At 35.5% G+C, this 26,516-nt stretch overlaps 1 protein-coding gene and 1 pseudogene across 2 annotated transcripts in view; both read right to left on the reverse strand.

Annotated features, from left to right (window-relative positions):
* The window catches only part of LOC105035295 (starch synthase 3, chloroplastic/amyloplastic), a 40,422-nt gene extending 20,919 nt beyond the window's left edge, over positions 1 to 19,503 (reverse strand). The window contains exons 1-7 of one of the 2 annotated variants that reach the window (XM_029262293.2): positions 19,067 to 19,291; positions 18,504 to 18,567; positions 17,065 to 18,420; positions 14,755 to 14,969; positions 14,329 to 14,599; positions 12,665 to 12,840; positions 5,271 to 5,378 (exon numbers count right to left, since the gene is read on the reverse strand). In XM_029262293.2, coding sequence (XP_029118126.2) covers positions 5,271 to 5,378; positions 12,665 to 12,840; positions 14,329 to 14,599; positions 14,755 to 14,969; positions 17,065 to 18,420; positions 18,504 to 18,567; positions 19,067 to 19,156 — 2,280 coding nt within the window. In that variant the 5' untranslated portion in view covers positions 19,157 to 19,291. Of the gene's footprint in view, positions 1 to 5,270; positions 5,379 to 12,664; positions 12,841 to 14,328; positions 14,600 to 14,754; positions 14,970 to 17,064; positions 18,421 to 18,503; positions 18,568 to 19,066 lie in introns of both variants that reach the window. The other variant, XM_010910820.4, reaches the window with a different exon arrangement.
* A 2,917-nt stretch (positions 19,504 to 22,420) lies between these two features.
* Positions 22,421 to 23,124, reverse strand: LOC105035287 (agamous-like MADS-box protein AGL62; annotated as a pseudogene).
* Between the last annotated feature and the right edge of the window lie 3,392 nt (positions 23,125 to 26,516).

Here is a 26,516-nt window from a genome sequence, read left to right on the forward strand (position 1 = left end):
AATTGTGTTTCACCTGGCTGCAAAAGCCATAAGTTTCATATTGGCATTGTGCACGATTCCTTCAAGATGCATGCCAATGCATAAGTGTTTGTGATGTATGCTAGCATAAAGTCCAAAGAATGGCATCCACAACTGGCTAAGGAATGAACCCTCTTCCTAATATACAAGACGAGAAATTAGAACTGACAACAGGTTAGTTTTCGGTCAGATCTGACTGTAAATATAGAAAACTAAATCATCCATGTGCAAGTAAACCTGATTCGCAAGCCTAAATCATACTTGATAAAAGCGGAACTCATATTCATAGAATAATGAGTAGTTATCAGGCCTTAGCTGGGCAGTTTGGACAGAGTTAGAGAGAGACGGAGTATAATTTATATACAATAGATAGTGTATGCAATATTTTTTGGATTATCAGGTTTTTGCGTATGAACAAGTCCTGTAGCATAATTTAACATGATAAGGTTCTAGGTTTGTTGATAGAACCAGAACCTCCCAGATAGCCAACGAACCCCATGTTGAACCTAAAGCTAAGGACCTGAGATTTTAGGTTTTATTCAGACGCATTAGCAAAATATTGAACCCTAGGGTCACCCCTTAAAAATTGAATATCCAAGCTTTATATTAGAGCCTTATAGTCTCTTCAGAAAGAGAAATCATCAGTCATCACCAACCTATGTAAGAAGATTCTGAGATTTAGAGGCCATTAGTCAAAACCAAGGGTTTAAGTCTAGTCAATAGATCAGGCTGGTCACTACCTGGGCCCTGAGATGCACCTAGGACCTTAATTCCCTCCTACCAAGATGTCCCAGTTGGTCTTGGTTTCTACCGAGCATCACATGGACTGAACCAGCCAGTGTAGACTATTACCAATGAAGACACGAAACAGGCTTCTAGTCCCCTTCTTTAGTTGTTGGCATTCAAAGGGGAAGAGGAGGAAAGGAAAGGAAAAGAAGAAAGAGAGGGGAAACAATGGAAAAAAAACAATATTTGATATTAAAAAAATCAAAAAAAGGAAATAAACTCACCTGAACCTAATATATGACCAAAACAAAAATAAAACCAAAAGAACCATAAAAAGCATAAAAGAAAGAAAAAAAGAGAAATTACAAAAAAAAGGGTCCTTCATCAATGGAAAACAAATTGTAACAACCTGCATGTACAGAGCTGGGCCTCAATGAGGAAAAGCAAGGTTTGTGCATTACCTTATTGTGTTTGTCTCATTCCAGAGTAAGAGAAAATCGATAGACTTAAGGAATTTGGCCAATCAAGAGTTAAGCTGACCTTGCCCTATGTGTTAGAGTGTCTCGTAGGATTTGCCAAACCATCCCGAACCAAATGGTTCGAGGCATGCCAAACCATACCGACGGCCGGCCAGTACGGTTCTGACAGTAAAAACAGGATACTGGGCAAGTAGGAGAGGGAGAAGGAAAGAGAGAAAGAGAGAGAGGGGAGAAGGAAGAAGAGGAAGAAGAAAAGAGAGGCTGCCGGAATCGCTGCACATATTGGAAACTAGAGGAGGGCAGAGGTAGGAAAGGAAAGAGAGAACGAAAGGAGGAATCCGATGGCCTCCAGAGGGCCGGCCCACCACCGTCGAGGCCAGTGAAGACAATAGGAGGGGCTCCACCCTCCTCCCAATCAAAACAGGGGCCTTGTTTCCTTTTTTGTGATTAACATCATGATGCCGACTTTTGCAGACTTTACCCAATGTCGCTAAAAAAAAGGGATCAAACAAGGGCCAAGCCCTTGTTCGATCCGATGCCTCCAGGCCTCCAGCACCCTCGATGGGCCTCCGACGGCCTCCGATAGGCCTCTAGAGGCCCCTTCTCCCTCTCCCTTCTCCTTCCCTCCCCTCTCTCCCTCTCTTTTCCTCTCTTTCCTTCTCGCTCCCCCTAATATGAAGGTATAATAGCATTAAAAGAGTTTTGGCAGAGTTGTAAGTGTAAGTTAAAAGTTCATACGTTGAAATTTAATATAATAACTTAGCAAGCACAAAAAGGATATTAGTGTTGAGCAAGGCTTGCTGTATTGACCCATATGGCCCTGTACTAGGCAAACTTACCAACAAGATACTAATATAGTACCAAGATTTAGTTCAATATCTGAGCAAAACTAATCTAAACCAAGTGAAACCGACCCATACCAACCAATTCCATGTTATGCATGCCCATACTGCCTGATTCTAGGCAATTTCATAGTTGAGCATGAGTAACTACTAATCGACATGTCCAAATTGCATCATAATGATCGTTTCACACCGTACCATGCTAATAAAGTATCGGTACAATAGCCAACACTGATACAGAGAACCTTGGTGGTGAGAGTGAGAAAAAGAGGAAAACAAAGGAATGGATGAAAAGAGGGATACGAAGGGTCAAACATGGCAACATTTTATAGTTTATACATTTAGTTTAATGGTTGCATCCCTAGGCAATGTCTGAAAAAACTAAAGTACACTTCTAATTTGGTGGCTCAAACTCATAAAACTCTTTCGCAATCCTAAAAGCTGCAAATAAAGAATTTTACAAGCATCTGAGAGTCTGGCACATATCAATCAAGATATAAATTAAACGCCAAAATGTTAAGCTAGACGAAGTATTCAAGTAACACAAGATGTCCTATTTGATGTCACTCATGTTTTTTTATGCGATGATCAACTTTATAATTTCATATATAGAAAGTAAGGTCCATAATTTCAGTAACATGTATCATATCAGTATCTTACTAGTTCAATATGATGCGAGTCGGCACAGTATTTTACGCACCCATACAAAAATAGACCTCCAACCATTTTATCACTTTTTATCTTGGTATGCCTCAGCACAAAAAGCGGTACAAGATGGTACGGGGCCTGTACCGAACCGAACTTTAGTTTCATATTGGTTCCCACCCGATATGATATAGTACGTCCCGTACTATATGATATGAGGTGGTACAGCAATCCATGATGCAAAGCCAAACTTCTTTCATGATCAAGCTCTTGAGATACCATGGAAAGAACATGGCAATAAAAAATGCTAGACCATCGCAAGTTTGATTCCCCTGATTGACCATAAGGCAATCATAATTCAGATGTTTTCCAATGTCTATTGTCAAAATATGATCTGAGTTCACATTTTTAATGAACACATAAGCTATAAATCAAAAAGCAACAACATTAAAAACTATTCAATAAATATCAGGGTCTTACCAGCTTCAATCAAAAAAAGACAGCACCTCACCATCCACTATAGGTTATTGGCAACTCACCAATAACAAGGGTATTTCAGAATCTTGTCAACATTATATTCTACCGAAAACTTTCATTAACATTCTACACAAAATCAACAGATATGTCCCATTAGCATTGCCCCCACTTCGCACAGCCATAAGATGTCAAATCATCAATTCTGATCAAACCACATCGTCATTGCATTTTCAATTTTGCATCAAGTCTGGCAACTCGACATGACTATCAAAATCTATCAAAAAGACATACAAAACAAGAATGGAATGACAAAAAGAGAGCTCAAAATTTGATCAAGCCCCCAAGATATGAAACAACTAATGGGCAAACAAACAGTAGTAGAAAAGAGATGGGGAAAAATAAGCTGATACGAATGGTGCCATTGACTAGTCTATGAGTCATCCTCACAGCCAGAGGGCAGCTTGGATTTGTCACAAAGATAAGGTGTGCATTCTCAAACTTAAGGGTGAGTTCTACAAAGTGGAAGTGAACTACTTCAGCCAGCTGCAAATCTACAATGCGGCATGAATCCAGATTTTTGGTTTGAAAGTTTTTTTTTGTAAGAGACAATTTGTTTGTCACTTGCCATGACATCAGCAAAGTTTTGGGATTAAACTGAACTTCTCATTTCTCATTTTGAGAGACATAAAAAGTGCAGCTACTCCCATGAGGACCAGCTTCATTTCATTTCTCTTCTCTGTCAATTACACAATGAAACTGGAAGAACTACAAGGTCCAAACATGATAGAGCTAATTTACTATACAAAACTTTCTTTAGTAGTCACATGGATTTCACATATGCTAGTTCTTAAGTGATCCTCAAATTACGTAGAGAGATGCCAGGATCAACCAATCTTTCTTCTTTTCCTACAGTCTCCCTTTTTTCCATCAGTTTTTCCACTTCCACCATCTTCATCGCTGCAAATCTGATGATAAGCAGATTCCAATCCTCTTCTAGAGATACTAGTAAACTAGTCAAAACTCAAAAGAACATACCCTAACCTCTGTTTCCACTACAAACCTTTTTCTCTGTTCAAATTTCTAAAAAAACTATACATTAATCTACTTAAAAATATAAAAGATCCTTTCTAAATGACACAAACCCCATCTTAACCCATTAATTATATTAGCTCATCCCAAAAAACATCAAATATTCTACCTAACCATCTTTTGGTTTATCCTTCAATCCCTGGTGTTGGTTTACCTGCAAACTTTCTGGACAGAAAGCTTCTTGTTTGTTCTGAACCCTAGGATCTTACTAGACCTACATTCTCATGCCTTGCATGTGAATCCGTAGCATTAGAGTTCAATCATAGGCATTTAAACACCCTTTCATTTAAGAGGTGTTGGCCTTGAGTTGAGAGAAATGTCAAAAAGTGAGCACCACAGACAACAAAATTATACAAGTTAAGGTTGCATTTAGCTCATTGTCAGAAAAAATAAACAGTTTGCCAACTAGCATCCAGAAAACGTAATGACATATGCAGTTTGCAAAGTTTACAAAAAACTCATTTAACATGGTAGTCATTATTAGATCAAAGTAATATTCCCAAGGAAAAACAAAAGTGGAAGGAAACAAGAGCATACATTCATCTCTTTTTTTCTTTTTTCTTTTTTCTCCCAAATTCATTTTTACTACATGCCAAAAAGACAGTATACAATATCAATTATAAATATAACTACTACAAATTAATACAATGTAAGAACTGTTTGTGTACTTTGGGTCACATGTGCCCAGAAGCAGTTATTAAGGAAATAGGAGTGCAACTTAATTCATGAAAAGAAAAATGATATTGGTATTATGGGCAAAAACTTGAACACCACAAGATACACTTGTGATAACAATTGACAGAATAGAGGCATGTGCTCAGTTCAGTTTCAACCAACACAATGAACAGAAGCATGGGCTTAAAAAGCCAAGCATTTCATAAATGTAAGTACTTCTGGGCAGTGGTTTGAACCTCATGGACAAGCATTATGTGATTAAAAAGAAAAAACTATGAAAAAATAGGCCAGATTAAAGAGTAGTACAAAAGAGTCTTACATTGCTTAGATTCATGCAGTCATACTTTGGAAGAATAATATCAACATTATGTCCTAAATCTTGAACAGCCCGAGAAAGACTTGTAACGACATCACCAAGACCTCCCACCTGCAAAAGTTAGAAATGGCACGGTAAACAATAAAAAGGTCAGTTACTCATCAAAATAATATTATATGCCTGGCTTTCATCTATCACAGATAACTAATTAAACAGTATGCTTTTAAGTTTTAAGTTTCCAATAGAAAATATTATTTGCATTACAAAATCAATGTAGTGAAAGTAATAATGTAATAGATCCCTGAAATGCATCAGGCAATTAAAATCAAGAAGATCAAGTAGAAACTGAAAGAAAATTTTTTAAAATGTTAACAGTATGGTTCTGAGATTCTAAAACTTCACATACCATGCAACTCAGATGACGATGATAACAGAACTTCAATGCACCTAAAAATATGGATAAACATAGGTTCCTTGATTGGTCATAAGATTGAACATGCCTAGATCTAAGATCTTGTTCCCCTTCCACCTAGGAAATCCCTACCTGTGCAGCTAAGTCTGTCATGCTAAACCTTAGAGTTAGAAGGAAGGTTTGATAGAGCAGCATAATGGGAATCTTAGCCCGATGCTTTACCCAACAGAATGACATAGAGGCATAAAGCATTTTTTGCAGGTGCCAAGATGACCAAATTCATGCTCTTATTGCCAATTTGCAGCCATGGATGGCCACTGTCAGATCATATGAAGAATAGAATTCATTAATGGTGATTTAAGAATTCAGCTTATTTTAGCTAACCCTGATCTTTCAATTTCCTCCCAGCATTCTTGTTATTTTCATTACATGCGATTAGGGACTGGTTTGAGAAATTTAGTCAGATTATAACAAAAGCAAGCATTATTTATTATGGGTATGATCACAGCATGCCTGTTTTCCTTTGATACAGGTTTTACCATTCTTCTTCTATGTAGAATGCATTATCAAATATCAAGGATGATGCTTTTCACAAACTGTATCTCTAATTAACACTTGAAGTAAAGGATCAAGATTGTCTTCACGAATTACTTATGGTCCAGCATATGTCTATTATGTTGAGTCCTTGATCACTTTTTGAGGCCAAGCAAACTATCATCTCATACTTAGGTATTGAAACTGAGAACAGCGATATGGCTTATCGACACAACCTTTCCAATCATTCATGAGGGAACCCATGCATGTGCGTGTGTGCATTTAGTCCCACATTGGTCGCGTGGGGAGTTCTTAGAATATAAGAAATGCCAAGGACCCCAATTAATAACATTCTGGCTTGCCCTTTTTGAATGAGGTCCCAAGTGGTTACAAATGGTATCAGAACCAACTCAACACACAGCCCATGCAGCTACAGGATCAGCATGCATACTTTTATTGGGCTGACAACCAAACCAGTAATGTTTTTTATGACCGGATCCTTCCTTAATGTGGATGGTAGGGCTTGAATGAGGGGAGTATGAGAGGCCCGCAAGGGCATTTAGACCCACATCATCTGTGCATAGAGGAGGTCTCGGGCACTTGAGCAAGGCAAAGGACCCCAATTAATAATCTTCAAGCTAGCCCATTTAGGTATGGTCCTAGGATGTCATAATTCTACTACTTGTTGAGGACCTGGGACTTTCTTTCACTATCCTCTCCTTAAAAACCCCATATTTTGATTAATTAAGTGCAACCAACCCAAAGTTAGGGGTGTAAATGAGCTGAAGTTCAGCAAGCTAGGCTTAGCTCAAGCTTGAGCTTGACTCAGAACTTAATCAGGCTACCTCAAGTTTAAGTCATGCTCGAAAGGATCATCTCCAATTCAGTTTGTTTAATTTTGAACCAGCTCGAGTTTGGTCCATGTAGCTTGAAACCGTATATCTTCTTCAGATGGGAAAAAGAAATCAATGAAAAAGAACAACAGTGAGTGAATTTGTGACAGAAGGGGATAGAAGAGGGAGTGATGGGGGTCCATGGAAGCCAACTGAATAAAAAGAAAGTGCGCGCGGTGTGTGTGTGAGAGAGAGAGAGAGAGAAGATCAAATATTTATTGTAATAACCATCATCAGCCTCATATCATCACCACCGTCATCAATGGCAAAGGAAGAAGAAGGCAGTGAAAAGAGCCAGAAACCTAATATCGGAAGTGGAGAAGATAAAATAAGTGGTTGGAGCAAAATTGGAAAGAGGATGCAGAAAACAGAAATATGGACCTATGGCCCGGTCCTGGATTGAAAAAGGAAAAGGGCCAATATTAGAAGCCTGATGAATAATAGTAATTGGATTAAGATTCAAGAATATAACTGCTAATTCCAGTAACTAATTCTTTTTTTTGAAGTGGCTAGTAGCTAATCTTTAAATTTATCATATTACAATATAATTATGGATTCTTGTGCTTCCTCACTTAAAATATGAATCTTAAGTATAAAAATATTTTTTATTTAGATAATAATAATAATTATTTTTATTTCTAGCTATGTCAAGCTGAATAGAAGTGAGCAGGGTCTAGCTTGTGATCAGCTTGTTTATATTCAACCTCAAAAACTTAGCTGATGTATAGATCATTTATTAGTTAAGCAAGCCAAAAACACCTGGCCCAACATGAGTTGCTCATGAACAGCTCACTTGTGTGACACCCATGTCCAAAGTTTAAAAAGTTTCAAGCATATGAAGATGAATCGCCTGGTATAACATCAAAGAATTTATCTGCATATTTACTTTGTTGCATGGTTTCTTTATTAACTGCCTCAATATCCTGAGGCAAAGCCAAGATTTATTCCTTTAGGGAGGGCAAAAATACACCAACATTTACACTATTTTCCTAAAGGATATATAGACATAATTACAATTTAAGTTCAACTTATTCAAAAGATTAGTATGACCTTGAAAGGCATTGCAACAGAAGAAGAAAATCATACAACCAAATGATTAGAATCATCACTAAAATTCATACCATGTAGGGGTAAAATTTTAGGCTAGAACGTGAAATTGATGTATAAAACAAACATTCAAATGCATAACAGTTTTGGTGTTCACATCATAAATTTAAAACTAATGACCATTATTCTTGTTTTTAGTGTTATTTTTTTCCTTGTAACAATCTAATGTAATACCATTGATCTCAAAGCAACTAAATGTAGTGCTTGATATTTATTTTAAAATTTATATTATAATTTAATGTTTAACATAAGAAAATAATGCATGCATTACAATCCCCCCAAGAAACTTATAGAAATTCGCTATCTAGATGGGATATTTTAATCCCCTTGAGAATTCAACGCTTTTTTTTTTGATGAACTGAATGCATACTGACAAAGAAACAACTTGCCATATAAATTTAGTGTGCTTTATTGAATCGCTTCTCATAATGCAATTGTTCTTAGGCAAAAAAAAAATACATGGGCATGGAGCAAGATCCCATCATTTTATGTTCTTTTCAGGAAAAGTATATGGTTCAGGCAAAAGGCACTCAGCTTTGATAGTAATGACTCAATAAAAATTGTATAATTTCATAAAAAGATGAAGTCTTGGGTGCAAGGCACAGATCAAAAGAGGAATCATGATTTGGAATTAGTTTTGGGGAGAGAACGGCAGATAATCAATGTTTAAATAACAAACAGCCAAGTCCATCTAGAAAGCAAGATTACAAAGGGATCATGCATAGAAAATCTAGAATTAGAGGAGATTATGTTATACAGTTATGGAGCCTCCCAATTAAAATTGGGTGCCAATCCTTAGTGATGGGTCTATTTTGGATTGGCAGCGCCTACTCTAAAGTGACTTACCATTCGGATCCTCTCCCAGACAATCTCCTCGAGTGACTATGAGCGTAATTGGGAAACCTTCGTCCTTATCCACAGCAAACAGAGAAATCATCTGACACAGAAACACCTCAACGACCTTGTATATATTCATTACAATCTGAGGTTGAGACTAAAATATATTCAAAAGGAAGTTAAGTTGAAATACTCGGATCCGACTGCGAATGATTTTATTGATGATGAGAAAAATTCGATAATCAGATAGATAATGAGTCAGCAATAGGAGCCGGAGCTTGATAAGCTAGGATCGCCTCCACGACCAGTCAATTTTCTAACTAGCGAAGTTGGGATGGATGCTGAGCAATAGACAATCAGTAATATTCCACACAAGCTTCCAGCTGATCAGCCACAATAGACTTCCTCATGAGGCATGACAAAAGGGCAAGCAGCTTCTCAACGCAGAGACAAAGAAAAAGGAAAGACAATGTCAGCCCAGATGAAGAGGGTGGAGCAGTCAATTGATCCAGTCACTTAGATTCAGAGACTAGACAAAGTGGTGATGGTAGTTCTCCAGATAGTCATGGATCTGATTGTCATGGAGGAAGCGGAGGATAGAAGACCACTGTTTATAAGATACAACTGCAAGATGGCCTTCAATTTACTGATGAGTCTCAATTTACGCATGCCACACAGGATAAGAACCACGGGATACGAGCTGATGGAGCTCGTGAGAATACGATTTCATACAGACAACGTGCCCCTCAAGGTCATTCAAGACATCATGTAGCTGCAGATGACCTCGCACGTGAAGTTGGATCCATGGTCATATCTGGTTCATCATAATCTGGATCCTCTTATTGACAACCACGGCAATTTATGATCCATATGAATATAGATATGGTGCGTTCAAGGCATCATCTTCCAACGGCTACTACCCTATACAGCACGAAGCATCTTACGGATAGAATTTTGCTGCCAGTATATTGGATGGATCCCTCATAACCGTACTATCAATCCGAAACACCTCTCAGAGTCAGAGCTTCAAAGAGAGATCTGAAACAACTTACAATCCAACATGCATACCTTATGGGATGAACGCAGAGAATTACAGTACTGCATGGTTAAAGAGATGGGCTAATGTTTCACCAGATTATGTAAATAATCCAAATATTTATGAACGACATCGACGCTCGATGAGATTCTAAGTCTCGATATGTATTGGTTATTTTTTTTTTTTTCTTAATTGATTTAAGTATTTTTAAATTCAATAATATCTAGTTCTTTAAGATTGTTTTCCTCTAACATAATATTATGTTAGATTGAGATCCATATCACATGCTTAATCATGGATGTATCGAAATGATACAAACATCAAATAAGATAAAGAAACAATATTTAAACTTAAAATCATTCAAGAAATAATAAAAAATTGATTAGATATCTTATAAGTCAAAAAAAGAAACAAAAAAAATGGGGTGCCGATCAAACCATAATCGGATGGTGCCAAATTGATATCATACCGCACCGACCGCCAACCAACTCGTTGTCTGGTACCGGTTCAGCCTTTCTTGCCTAGAATAGTGGATGCAGGTCACAAGATTTGAATGAAAAATTTTGGTGCCTTGGAGGACCATGGCCCCACCTTGATGGGCTTTTAATGCCATCATTTGGTTCTCACTAATCAAGATTTGTTGTACGGCCAACCAATTATAGAAGGTAGTAGATAAATGAATATTAACATTATCATTGAAGGTATTTACTTCATAATACACTTCTTCCTTCTCATGGTATCCTCATGACATGGTATTCCCACCCAATGAATTCATGTAATCAACGAGCAAGGTAGAGCAAGACATCATGCTTGCATGTCTCCACACGTGCTTCCCAATATTATCAAATCCAATGAAACTCTTGCTGATCTCCTAAAATAAATCACTAGAGGTTTTATAGTAGTCTCATGGTTGTGAAATCGATCTCCAACAATATGGAACTTTGGATAAAGTATAGAATGAATCACAAGACTGCAATTATCCGCTCATGGGGTAAAAACCAAATAAGTACAATTACAATGGGGATGGGCAATTGCCTGCTCACCCATAGTACATGAAACTTGTAGATATGCAACAAAGTATAGGCATTAAATGCATGACATGCAAAAATATTTCTACTCATTGGTTTAATATCATAATAGAGTTGAAGCATAAAACTTTGTAGCTAGAACTTAGTTTTGACCTAAGGATTTCCATCCGAAACTAAATATACATATTATCAATTAAAATTTAAATAAGTATGGACAAAAGCTTGTTTAAAATCTTTATATTCACAACAACAAGGCACTACACAAAATTTATCAACCCTGCGCTTATCAAATAATGCATTTTGACTATCTAGCTTCAAGTAATAAAGCATAGGAGCATTGCTACAGGAGCTAAGTATCACATCCTTGGTTATTAAAGGAAAAATAAATATATTACAGGATATATATGAGTTGCACAAATTAATGAACAGGGACAAAGTGAAGTAGATTTAATTGTTCTATACAATGTAAAACAAAGATCTGAGAGAACAACAATAAGGATAATACCTTTGTTTGAAAATGTAAGGAAAGAGAAGACCTAAGATGTCAAGGATGAACGCTGTGAAAAAGATACGGAGAGCTTGACAAAACAATCAGAGGTAGCCCTAAATTGGAAATTTTAGCAAATGAAAAGACTCATAAAGACCATTCCAAATAATCGGGACAAGGCTTGATGTTATGGTCACGTTTATCAAGTATTTATTTAAATATTCTTTTGATGTAGAACACGGGCCAGATTCAACTCCCATACTGGGGCAATAAATTTAAGCTCAAGGATAGGGAAGGAGGGAGCCCAAAAGTAAATTTCATGAAAGGAAGCTTTAAATAAACTACTATTGAGTAAAATTAACAAAATCGATCCAATTGATAATAGAAGTTCTGTTATATAGTGCTTCTATGCCCTGAAGATAGTTCCACCAGGATTTCAACAGAATTTGAGGGGAAGGTTTTAAAACCAGATAAGGCAATTGATAACTCAAATAAGGCACACTCATCATGCAGACCAGATGATGGCAAGGGTAGCTGATTTATTGCATATATTAAGTGGACTGATAGAAGCATTCATATTCTTTGCGGCACAAGTATCATCAAATTCCAAGGAAACAATTAGTACCAAAGAATTTTACCTTGTCAAGTTTTAATCAACGTACTAAGATTGTGGAGCAGGAAGTAATATTTAACACAATTAAATTGGATGCATGGAAACTGAAGCAAAAGTAGACCAAACACCTTATCATCAGTCGTGCAATTATATTATCACAAGACTAGTGAACCCTGCCATTTACGAAAAACAGATTTTAGTTTTTCACCAATCACTATTTTGAGGGTCATCTGAGTAACTTTATTTTGCTTTTAAAATCCATTCATGAATTTCATCCAGGGTGTTGTACGTTAACTCCACATTTTGTTATTCACATCACTAGCGAATATCAGCAAATCAGGTTCTCTCAAACTGTCTGCAAATTGAGAGCACGAGTGTACTACTGGAGAGGCAAAAAACACACCAGGTAGCTCATGCTGCTTTAGAAAGAAGATAAGCATTAAAACATACCTTTGCAATAGGTGCCATTTCAACAGCAATATGTACAATGTGCATTGGAGGTTCCTTTAAGATTCCTCCAGAAACAGGAATATGGTAGTCCATTCCATTTTTGTTGTCATAAATTCCACCATCTTCCCTCTCCGAGAAAACAAAGTCCATCATATACGCATCAAAAGGAACCTTAACTGTAACAGCAGAAAAAATGACATTTCATTCCTTTAACATAAGATATTGGAAATGGAACATGTTACACCACACCATACCGATCCATGTGGTATGGAACCTACCGTACCAATTCTATACCAGTATACAGTACAGGAGGCGAACCAACACTCGGTACGCCGAAGATGCCCCATACCAAGCATATCAACACAATAATAGGGTGGCACTAATTTGGGGTCCGGTACCAAGATGGCATAACTTGTATGTACATGTATGTATGTATGTAAGTACATATGTATTAATGTATATATATAGTAATTTTTTTTCATAATCTACATGCAAATAAACATGTAAAAGGAAAATTTAGTCGAAAGCTGTATTTCATTATAACCTAATGACAAAAATGAATCAAAACTACATTAGCATATCATACGAGACATGCACATTAGAATTGTAGTTTTCGATATAAAAATTTTTAACATATTCCGGCTGCTTGGCTGAGTGTTTAATCAATATCTTGTTCTCAAACAATTAATGAAAAATAAAAACAAAGAAAGAAAGATGAAGATATGCAAAATTTTTGCAAGTTATAAAACTGTTTGCTCAAATCACAGACTAAGGGCTCTAATCTATGTTTGGATTTTCCGAAGTTACTTTAAATAGAATAGAAGTTTTCACTCCATGTCATGAGGGCTTCAAAATCAATTGGCTTTAGTGAAGATCAATAATCACCAAACAAATCAGAATCGGTACAGAAAATGTAGGAGGAATGTACGATAATCTTGTTAAAGGATGAACCTGAAAAATCATGCGCTCCCATGATAAATTATTGAATTCAATCCCAGATATAGGCTAAACTGTTAATATGAATTTGGAATGAGCCACTGGAATCTTTCACACAACTAAACTTGTATGCCTGGAGACAAGTTTGTCAGTTAAGTTTGGTGATACTCAAGCTTCCAAATTTTTCCTTGTAATAATTCAAACTTTGTTAGTTTAAAATTTGAATTTTTTAATGGTGGTAAGTTATGGACATTAGTCTTAGAAGGAACTCTATCTATTTCACATTAATTGATCCTAAGAGTGGTGTGGTTGTTAAAGTTAGAAGTATCATTATACAAATGCCAAGAGGAGACGTGAAGAATTAGATATGCAAGCCAACAAGTCTGTGTTATAATAGCAGGTACAAATGTAAATTGTCCTATTCCAAGAAAAAAAGGAAAAAGAAAAGAAAACACACAAATGTCTCTTAAGTTAACTGGCCTTTTCTCCAAAGGATACAAGACTAAATGCTGACTTCGCCCCAACAGATACAAATTATAAAACATTATCAAACACGACATTATCCTTAGTACTAACTATATTGATTGCATGAACACAACCAATGTTGCATGGAAAATGGCAGTCATAAGGGACCTAGATATAAGGAATGTAGAAACATGGCAAATATAGAAATATAGCATAAATGAATAAGTGATATAAAAGAGTTTGTAACTAGATGTCATTCTCACCAGTCACTTTGAGATGTGAAGCATTATCTGCATGCACCATTTTCTGTGGAGGTAAGGGGCCTCTATGGTGAGTCCAACGGTTAAATGAGCATCTAAACCAAACTTCAGGCTTCCCACTTAAAACCGTGTTGGAGGGATTGTAAAAGACTGTGACCATGCTTCCAGCTCTTATATCAAGTGGCTCAGTATAAACTATATGTTTTTGGGACAACAAAAACATTTTCATTGTTCTTTCCTTTGTTTCAGCTTTCAGGCGTGCAGTTTTCTCAGCCTATGAGAACCAAAATAACAATATTACTCAAAAAAATTTCTTCTGTTATGTTTACAATTTAGCTTATTGAATAAGGAAATGGAAGAAATAATAAGGTAACATCCTTTCGGAAGAAATATGATCAAATGCAGACTATAACAATGGTTAAGATTGACCTTTTTCCGAACAGCCTCCTCTTTTAATTTTCTTTCTTCCTGAAGCTTTCTGTAGATTCTATGTTCTTCTTCAATCCAGAACAGATCTCCAAGAATACAATTCGGGACTGTAGCATGAAAATCCCGAGAATTGTTATTATCATACATGTTTGCCTTTTGTGGTGGTCCATTGGCAAAAACCCAATCAAGAACAAGTGCATGGTCAGGTACCACAACTGCATAAAAGGACTAAATCAGAAATTGCTACATATAAGATAATATCAGGATTGTAGTCAAGAAGCAAAATGAAAAGAAGGTTTTATGCCAAGCATGTGGAGAGATAAAGAGAGAAACCATTTGCTTTCAAACTATTGATCTAGTAGCGCTAAAAGTAGAATTTATTAAGTTTTGACTTCAAATGCTGTAAAATAATGTTAATTAAATAGATTCGTAGAAATGCTTGTAGACAGATCGCAACAGTTGATCCAGTTATACCCTCCCAAGATATCACAAGGGTAAGCAATATAGCATAAAGAAGCATGTACCTTGCCATCCCATTTCAGACATTCATTGGTTAAAATGCACAAACTTTGAGCTACAATATAAAAGTATATGCTATTAGCCTGATGATAAATCACATGCATGCATTATTAATATGTCTTCTGGTACCTACATTGAAGGCAGTAAAGGTTGGAAGTGAGGAAGGGGGGCATAGGGCATGACCCGCCAAAGTTTCCATGAGCCACTTCCCTTTAAGCCCATTAATACACTTTAATATGGACCCAACAAAAAGGATGGCAAACTTCTCAAAGCCTTATTACATATAAGAAGGTGTTATCTCCTATTGTTGCCACCAATACTCCATGACCTCATAGTAAATAAGAAATAATATTAAATGCGTAAATTTTAGAGAAAGAAAAATTTTATTCTGAAATCCAATCAAAGAAGAAGAACTCACAAGTTACACTACCTCTTATTCATGGATAAAAGAGAGAGATGTTGGGGCAGGGTAGACATTTATCTTTCTTCATGAATCTTTTGTTTGGAATCATCAAAAGAAAAAAAGAACAAAAAAAAAAAAAGAAAAAGAAAAGAAGGGGATCCACTTACATGTGTGAGGTAAAGTCCTCTCCATCAGTGTTCTTTCCCCCCCTTTTCTTTGTTCATTACAGATTCCTTCTTGAAATCTCATAGATTCATAGTTATTTATTTGTCATCTCGAAGAAATAGTTTACCTTCTTTGCTACAGCTTCTAGGATGCATATTATGACCATACAGAAGCATGTAATGATAACATAGTGATCATACAGAAATATGAAAAATCATATATTGTTTGGTCACCGATGGGTTGATATCCATCACAAACTTATCAGGTTATAAAGAATTAAAGATTGAAGTTTCTTTTAATGCTTACAAGTTCCACATGAATGATAAGTTATTCTTATATATCTTTGTAACTAAACAAATTTATTTGCAATACATCAATTGATAATAATTAATTGGTACATTAGTATTTTAACGTAAAATGTAGCACATAAAATTACAATTCCCATACTTCCCTCAATTAAGATTCCATTCCCCTCACCTGGTGAAAAACCTAGTTGTTCCCCTAATAATGATGGTCCAAGTCCATCACGATACTCTGATGTAAATATAGTAAATGAGGTGATACTGGGAGCAATATTACCAGTTTACAAGCTAACCATATTACCACCAGTATGTGTCCAACACCTAAAATAAGTTGTAAATTAGTGAACATAGATATACTTCCGCTTATTATAATTTACCAAGAATTTTGAGGACTCATGTTGTTGATGTAAATGCATAGTTGTGCAAAAACTACAGGCAACAATACATGCATCAATAACCATAAAAGTCCATGATAATTTATAATACAATAATTCATAAATTAGTCAAAATTATACTTATTGTTCAAAATATGTTTATACACTGTAAGTATGCAAATGAAATTACTTTTCGAGTTAGAGATACTAAAGGAAACCACTTATGCATTAGGTTTCCCTTAACCCAATCTCAACCTTCAATATTCGCATTAAATTTCATATTCATGAGAAACTAGCTAGCAGTAGCTCTTTTGATTTTATGACCAAGTCATTTTCAGAAGTCATGCATAATTCCTCAGATAAAAGTTCTAGTTTTCTTAAGTTATAGACATTTTGATACTCACTTCCAATAGCATAGCATCAGTTGATGACATCTTTCGCAATTAATGTTATGGAATTGCATGTGAAGGCATCTGTCAAATGCTGTATACAACATTAACTAATTATAGTATAACATAGATGTGAAGCATAGACCAATTATACGTGCCTTCTGCATACCACCAATCACCATCTTTTTCCTCAGATCGAAGAAGCCTTTCAACAATAGACAGCCCATGAATCCAATTATTATGACCACCATGAATCCAGATTTCTGTAGCATGAGCAAGTGGGCGAGAGCTTCGATTATAATATAATCTGACCATGTCCCCGCCTTTGAATACATTAGGCTCAATGTACCAGACATCATCAACAGACTTTGCCAATTTCATTACTCGATGAAGAGCTTCCCGCTTTTTCTCTACCTCCACCTTTGCCTGTGCTCTGTCAGCTTCACTTGCAGCCTTCTCTGCCTCCCTTTGGCACTGCTCTTCAGCTTTTCTTTCCCTTTCAGCTTCTTCTGCAGCGCGTTTTTCAAGTTCCCATTGTTTCTCTTTAAGCAAGATATCTTCAAATGCTAATTCATCCATCTCACCTTCTACAGGTAAAGAAAAATCTTTTGAATCGTTATTCTCATAGATGTTACCGCCATTGAAAAACACAAAATCTATTTTGTATGCCTCCTTAGGTACAGAAAGTTGGCAAGACCACCAATCCCCTTGAAGTTCAGTTTTGTGCATCTTTTCAGTAAAAAATTTCCACCTCCAACCATTGAATGCTCCCTTGATCAAAACATCAGGTTCATTCACCAAAGCTGATAAGCTTCGATTAAAGAATATTTCAATAACTTCATCAGACTTCACCGCTTCTGGAACAACAAATACCTTGTTCCCACTTGAGAAGTTTTCATCAGCAAGATGCTCTAGCATCTGTTTGTGTGTTTGTGCATCAATATCTGCCTTCTGTTTCATTAATGATTCTTCCATGTCTGATTCTGTGATTGCCGCATGCTCATTAATTTTCCCCAATTCCTCATTCTTACTTAATTCCACATCTCTCCCAACCAGAACTTCTTCCTTCCTTTCACTAAGAGATGCAGTTGGCTGTTTTCCTGCGGTGGCTATCATGTCAATAACTTCTAGATGCTGTTTTCTTAAGCCTACTTGATCTTCCTCATCCTCAGCTCTCTGCCCATCAGTTTCATAATCGTCAGCAGCTGCAGAAGACATTCCTGTAAAGGTTTTTTTATCTTTATCATCTTCCCCATAACTCTTTTCCTCCACTTCCTCAAGTACGTCCACTCTCCTTTTCACTCCTCCTCCAGCAACCTTTCTTTCATTGATTCCACTGCTTGAAAGTGAATATTTACTCGAGCTAGCGCTTTCAGATTCTTCTTTTTCCCCAACATCACATTGATCTTTCTTCTGGATGCCTGTTCCAAGTTGGGGTCTAGGTGCAAATCCTCTAGGATGAGAATCTTTCATCGGGGGAATCGAGCTTCTTCTTGGGCGCCTCCTTGAATACTCTGTAGAATGCAATTCAAAGAAACAGAACATGAAACATATAGAATGAAATCCTTGAGATCCAAAATCGCATCATCATACTAACCAGAGCTTGCTGCAAGTGGAGGCATAATCCTGATTCTTGTGAATTCTTTGCACCATAAAAAAGACTGCAGGCAAATAGGAAAAAGAAGAAAAAGGAAGTTGACAATTAACAAAAATTCCAGTCGATAAAGTCTACAGTACTAGTCATTCAATAAAATTATACAGCACAAAAACCCAAGATAGCTCATCCATTCTACCAGTTTGTGATTCTACGTGTTACACTTCTGGACGGATTTAATAAGCAAACAACCAATGTTACAACCTAGAAGACTCACAAAATCTATTCGAATTCTATACTAAATGACACGGATCCCCGAAAACAACAACAACAACAACAACAACAAAAACCGGAGGAAGGGGGAAAAAATCAAAAAATCAAAAACTTGCCATGAGTTTGCAAGGCAGAAAAGTTCCAGAAAGTTCACAGCAGTTAAAACACATTTAAATTCCCGAAAGGCTGCAAGCTCTCCTCCCATACGAAAGCCACAAACGAAGCCGCAAGCCAAAAAGGCAAGGGAAAAAAAAGGCAAAAAGAGAGCATCCGCGAGAGAGAGAGAGACTCACTTGTGTAGCCGGCCGGATTTCGAATCGTGTCCCACCAAAAAGCATCATCCGACAAAAGGAAGGCCTCCGTGGCTGCAAGGCCATCTCCATCGCTGCCACCTGATGGATCTTCGAAGTGAGAGCTCCGCTCTACTCTAGAGGAGGTGAGAAGAATCGGTTTCGCAGAAAAGATCGGAAGGAAACGGATAAGATCGAGGCGGGCGAAGTGGTGTGCTTGCAGTTCGGAGGAGAACCGGAGGGCTCCCAAACAGAATAATTACATGTACACAAAGTGTAGAATATTTGAAGATGAAGAGGGCAAAAACTGAAATCTAATTAACTAGAAAAGATGGGAAGATTCGCTTTCGAATCATCTCCGATTTTTCCGATTCATAAATTAACTAGAAAATTCCAATAAATTCAGGCCCTCACACCTCAGTCCAGTTGGGAGCATCCGTCCAAAAATTACCAGCCAGGAGCACGACAATCTGTTTTGAACGTTGTGCCTTTAGCGTGGTCCACGTAACGTCAGAACAAAATAAGAATTTCTATAAAAATAAACATAATTCTATTAAAATGCAAATGATTTGAATTATCTAATTCGTTTAGAGTTTGAATTTTAAATTTGTAATCAATTCAGTTATTCATGTCAGCATTCAAAGGAAAAAAAAAAAGTTAATACCTGTTTCATGTCAACTTAAAACTTCAAGATAAATCCTTCGAGAAGTTAGAACTTGGTGAGGCCAGATAAACTAAATTATGGCCGGTCTAAGAGTTTGGAATTAAATTAAATAGGAAAGTTCTGATGTACTTGGACCTCATTTCAGCTCATGATATGCTATAATTTTTAAGATATAGTTTCGCATTTATAAACAAGTTCTTGAGCTTGAGTTCATGGTTTAGATTTTACTGAGCTTTGAATTGGAGCTTTTAAATTGCAATAAGTTAGATATAAAATAGAAAGTAATAAGATGAAGAGTTAATTATCAAGACAAAGTGAGAAAAAAAGAGATGAAGAGTGGAGAAGGTCAAGAAACTTAGAAGGACGTAGTAAAAGTAGAAATCATTGTTTTCAAAAATTTTATGGCTTTTTGCAACATAATTAACATGTTAACTTAAGATAATAAATTTTAGTTTACAGAATTATAAGAATGAGGCTCTCATTCAAATCCTTTCTAATACTTGATCTAATATATTGACTCGAGAATGCCAATTTTAGTAATCAAATCTATATTATATTATTATATTAATAGGAAGGCCAATTTTATATCATCATATGATATCACAACATATTATCTCGTATCATATTATATTTATTACTATATTATCTTATTAAATACATAAATAATATATATCATTATAATATAACTAAAATATAACATATCTAACACGGTCAAGTAAATTGAAATATTTGATATATTATTAATAACTCTAATATATTAAAATAAGCTATACTAACTTACCATATATTTATGCATTTTTGTATGATAAAATGTACAGACCAAATATCATTAATACATTTATAAATGTAAAATATCATTATCAACACATTAATCATGCATTATTATAGTCCTAATATAGTAATCATGCTTTTTGAACCATCAATTAATGATTATGAGTTTCAAGAAATATTATTATAGAAATTATCATGAATTTAAATTTTAAAATTTATAAAAATTTTATTATATCCTTTATCTCGAAATCATGTCTAAGATTCTCTTTTCAAATACAGATTATCTTCGATTTCATATTGAAATTACAAATTAAGGTGTGTAGGCCTTTAGATTTCTACATATGTAAAATAACCCACCAATATGATCAAAAGAGTTCTTTTTTCTCGATTATCATGCCACTAACATGGTTTATATAATTAAGATTTTTTTTTTATAAAAAGAAGGTATGATGATTTGGTTGCTCCAACCTAATATCTAAGAATTTCATGAAATCACATGTAACACTCTATATAGTATACTTTGCCACTAAATATAATCAATTACTTATTCTACAACCCAAACACCATCTTAGTGCCTAAAATTTGGACCTATAATCAATTACTTAATTTAGTTATTGAATCAATTTAAATTAGAGTTAGATATATTATTTGATTACCAGTCTTTCATTAAGTTGAATTTTGATCGAACCAAATGAATCAATCTTTGATTTAGTCTATATTTAGTCTAGATACTCGATTCATGTCTAAATTCGAGTGAAATGTTTGAGCGTCCATCCAATCAACCTTAAGTCCCAATATATTCCAATTTAATTCATAAATTACTTCACTTTTAGTGCTATAAAGAATGATTGAACTATTATTATTATTAGAAGTTTTTTTTTCCTATTTTGTGATGTTGATTTTTTTTTTTATTTATGGCATAGCTGGTTAATGGAGTGACCCACAATTAAACTGTTGGCATGTGACACAACAATTAATTAAAACAGGTTTGTCCAGGTCGGTAAGGTCCAAACGCTGGTTTTCTTTTTATGAAAAGAAAAATCTTATGCTCGTGAGGTTTATTGTTCCTTCATGTAATCACCATGCGAGCGACCCTAACTTGAATTGAACATCTCATGCAGAAGTTTTGTATACTTGTATTGACCTAGGTGAGGTTGCACCATGCTTCTACCCTTCCTCAGGTTTAAAAAGGGGAAAAAAAAAGTTGACATTTAATTAGTAGCTTGAAAAAAAGGAATAAAGAAGAGAGGCTAGCCCAGATTAGGATCCAACTCGGGACCAAATATTGTTAGCACTTAAGCTCTCGTAACACTCAGTCAATAGCATACAAATAAGTTGCGATATTTAGGTGTCTCCATGGTAAGAAAAGGAGAAAAAAAAAAGGGGAAAGTACCTACAAAATAGTTTGCCAATTCAATTCATAAACTTCCTTCTTTCTTTTTCATTTCCAGCCAATATTCTTTTTTTTTAGCCATATTACACAGAATAATGAGTAAATCCATGAGATATATAATTGATCCTCACCAATGGTCTTGGCCTTTTATATCATGTTCGAAGCTGTAAATTAAATATTAATTGTTAGAGACCATCAGATGATCAGCCCCACTCCAAGAACATACATGATCAGCAATGAAACCATTTCCTTCTCAATCGGAACTCCATTCACATCAAATTGTAGCACATTGTGTTAAAACTCTTCTAGATAAACAAGTAAGTAATAAGACCTGTTACCCAAAAATAATAATAATAATAATAATAAGACCCGTAACTAAACAAAAAATTAAATTCGTTCCCATGCATTATTCTTTTCAAATCTAAGTATTAGTAGGATCAGCCAGCAGAAGCACGGAGGACTGCTACCGGATCATCAACCAAGACCATTTCTATTATTCATTAATTGGACGTAGACAAGTCGTGGTCCTCTAAAAGAGCCCACGGCCATAACCAAAGGCAGTGGGAGTGGGAGGAGGAGGAAGAATTAACGCCATGCTCCCCTCCAATCCACGACCAAAGCCAGATGGATACCAGGAGGAGGAGGAGGAGCAGTACTGCGACTCGCCGCTGCGATGCTGGAGCTCCGAGCATGCGCGGCCTCGATGACGAGCTGGTCGGCGCACCTCGCCACGTCCCTCCTCAGCCTCTCCAAGGACTTGTGCAGCCTCTCGAGCTCCCCCAGGCCGAGCTCGTCCACGTTCGCACCCCACAAGGCGGCCTCCCCCGCCCGCTTCACCCTCACGGCCTCCTCCAGCACCACCTTCCTCCTCCTCTCCGTCTCCAGCAAGGCCGCGAGCTCCGTGTACTGGCGGTTGAGCTCGCGGACGACCATCATCTCGCGCGCCGCCGGCATGCGGCGGTCGGCGGAGGCTAGAGTCGGAGGGGAGGGGCCGCCGGAGAGGAAGCGGTCGATGATGGAGTCGACGGAGGGGTGGCCGAAGGAGAAAGGCTGGCCGGCGGGGGAGAAGACGATGACGCCGATCTCGGCGCCGCACAGGATGGAGAGCTCGTTGGCCTTCTTGAAGAGCCCGACGCGGCGCTTCGAGAAGCACACCTGGCGGGCTTCCTCGCTCTCGATTCGCTTGATCTCAATCTTCTGACGGCCCATGCTCGGCTTCCTCCTCGTCGCCATATTATATATATATATATATATTTTTTATATATACGTATGGTAGGAGGAAGAAGAAGAGAGAGAGAGAGAGGAATAGAGAGGAGAGGAGGGAGGCGGAGGGGAGGGAGAGATTGGTGCTGGTTATATAGGACGATGAGTTGTGTTTTATTCGAACTTTCCATGTGTGGTAGCTCGGTAAACGATGATTTGGGGAAGGAAACGCGCTGGTTTTTGGAGCGATGACGTTAGAGGGGAAATCAAATTCCGTAGACTTTCCTAAATTTACATCGTTAATTGATTTAATGCAATGTATACCATACAAGGTTATCCATTGATTTAGATACCATATATGCTCGTATTTATTATAATATACGTTTAGGCAATGCATACTATATAAAGTGATGTTAAGTACGTTTGGGCTAGGAGGTTACTACGTAGAGTTTTAGGACAAGCAAAATTGCCTCGGTAAGTTGTTGCCGGTTTTCCGCCATTATTTGCAATAACAGGCATGTTCAGCATGATACCCGGCAAATACTAATGGAAAAACCAAGTCATTGACTGCCTCATCATTACATGCCTCTTATATGAATTGTTTTTCATTAATATTATCTGTGCAGAAAAGATCATGGTCATTGGCTTCTATCAACTCAATCTTGATCTTAATTTCAAATCTTGTCACTCGCAAAAATGACCTGATCATGACCATCATATTCAATAGCACTAGATTTTGTTGAATTATCTCATCTACGAATATGAACTCTTACAAAAGAGAGATATTAATTAGATTTCATTTAATCAAAATTTATTTTAAGTAGTATTAAAGAGAATTAAAACTAAGTTCACATGGATAACTTGTTGAAATTCATCGTCAAGTCATAATCTAATTAAAATTTTATTTTTAATTGATCATTTGCCTCAATGACTTTAAAATTCTATTCTCAATATTATTTAATTTAAATATTTTATTAAATATTATTAGAATTTATATTCTAATGGATTTTGTGAATCAACGTAGGAGTTAAACTTCAATCCATACGGCGCTCTATTTAAAAGAATCTTTCATGTCTTTTTAATATATGGAATTGTATGGAGAATGGTGTGGAAGACAGTGGAATTGTATGGAAAAAAAATGAAGATTCTTTATACATGTGAAATTTTTTCATTAAACATGTTTGTGAGGTTTTGATCTTTATTTTTTTTGAATAAATTTATTTTTTTTAATATTTTTTTATTTGATATGTATTTATTTTAAATTTTAAATTAGTACAATGGATCTACTACACATAGTGGGCCACATTAATTTCTGAGAGAGGCTATGGTTCTCTAGTGTACAAAGCATGATTTTCTGCCCGCCATTTCAATCATCCATTATAAGAAGGCCGTCGCTCTCTGGAGCTATGAGTCATGCTCACAATTTGTTGGAAGATCCCAAAAAAAGAAAGAAAAAAAAAAAAAAAAAAGAAAAACTGATCTCGCTATAACAATGAGCTCTCTAATCATGCAGTCGTAATCTTGACCTGCCCAGATTTTTACTATTCTAACATATCATTCCAACAGCAACGTTATCTCCAGTTCTGAGAGCATCCTTTCATTTTGTATTTTAGATTCTGCCTACGTCGGTGGTTATAACCGGGTCTAGCTTAAGAAACATGTTTTAGGTTTAAAGCAACCTGGACGTAGGATTGTTTGATTAGCATTGTATTTGAAATTTGAACAGGACAAGGTATGGCTTGAGAGTGTAAAACTGATTTGTTTCTTCACTTAGTGCTTGTGTGCTTCAAGTTCTTAATTTTAAGTTTATATTTTATTTTCTATTGATTCATGTGCTTTATTGAACCCACCTTTAATTTATTTGCTCTGAATTTTGTTTTGCATCTCAGCTCAATCTAATGGTCTATTGCTTTAGTTTCATAATGACTTCAACTAAGAAGATCCTTCTTCGGTTCTCGCCGATCCATGCAACAAAAAGATGGTCCCAGTGCAGAACTAGAGTTTGATTCATCTATACTCTAAGCTAGTCTCTAATCTTTCAAAAAATTTAAGTTACGTTTGGTGCATCGCCAGATAATTTTAAAAGATAATCTGAATTGAGATTGCCATCATTAAATTACCAGTAATGTTGATTACCGTATTTGGTACATGTAGATAATGTTGTAGTAAAATTATTAGAAAATCTTGATTGACATGTTTGGTATGACAATCAAATTATCGGTAATATGAAATCAAACTCCTAAAATATCTCCTTAACCTTATAATAATAATATAATATAATATAATATATTAAAATATATTATATTATATTATTACATATAATAATATTATATTATATATTATGTTATGTTAATAAAAGATAATATTATAATATATTATAATATTAATATATTACAATATATTAATATAATATATAATATTATATGATAATATAATATTAAATTAATATAAGATATTAATATAATATAATATATATTATTATAATAATAATATAACATAATAATATAATATTAAAATAATGATATAATATAATATAATATAATATAATTTATTGTTATATATAATATAATATAATATAATTTATTGTTATATATAATATGATTTATATAATATATATTATAATATATTATCATATACTATATTATTGTAATATAGTATAATTACTATAAAAATATAATAATAATTTAATAATACTATATTATATTATAATATATTATATCATATTATTATGTATAATAAGGGGAGGGTGAGAGTCGTCGGAGGAGGAGGATGGAGGAATAGATTTTGTTTGATTTTTTTTTTTGAAGAATAATTTTGCTTAAATTTTTTTTTATAATATTATCAAATAAATGATAATTTAGATAACTATTTCTCTTCAAAAAAATTTAAATTATTTTCTGAGAGGTAATCTGGATTGTCATCCAAAAATATATTAAACATAGTAATTTGATAAGTCTATTTTAAATTATCAATTATCTGAATAGATTGTCGGTTACCAAATACAATCCTACAATCAAAAGCATGCATGTAATCATATTTTATGGCAACTAGTTTTATAGTGTTTTTTGAGGTGATATCTCAAGGTGCTGGTTGATTTTATAGTCTCCCTAGCATTTACCATTCTCTTACTAGCTCCATAAAACCAAAAGACAATAAAACATCATAAATATTTAATTTTTCAATTACGGGTTACTGTCTGACAGCATTCTAGTTCTTCAACACCACAAGCACCTCGATCGGTGCTCGGACTTTGGTTTTTTCAGCTAGAAACTCTGAATTGGCGAACTGATTCTATCAATTATGCTGCAGCTAGAGAAATTTTTAGATAGATATAGATGATTAAGCTGCAGTATATTGTGATGGTTGCAGGATTTTTTTTTAGTTTAAAATGATGATATGAATTTTTTTCTATTGGCTGTGTC

This window comes from Elaeis guineensis, chromosome 1 (genome assembly GCF_000442705.2).
Source record: "Elaeis guineensis isolate ETL-2024a chromosome 1, EG11, whole genome shotgun sequence".
In the NCBI taxonomy this organism is placed as follows: domain Eukaryota; kingdom Viridiplantae; phylum Streptophyta; class Magnoliopsida; order Arecales; family Arecaceae; genus Elaeis; species Elaeis guineensis.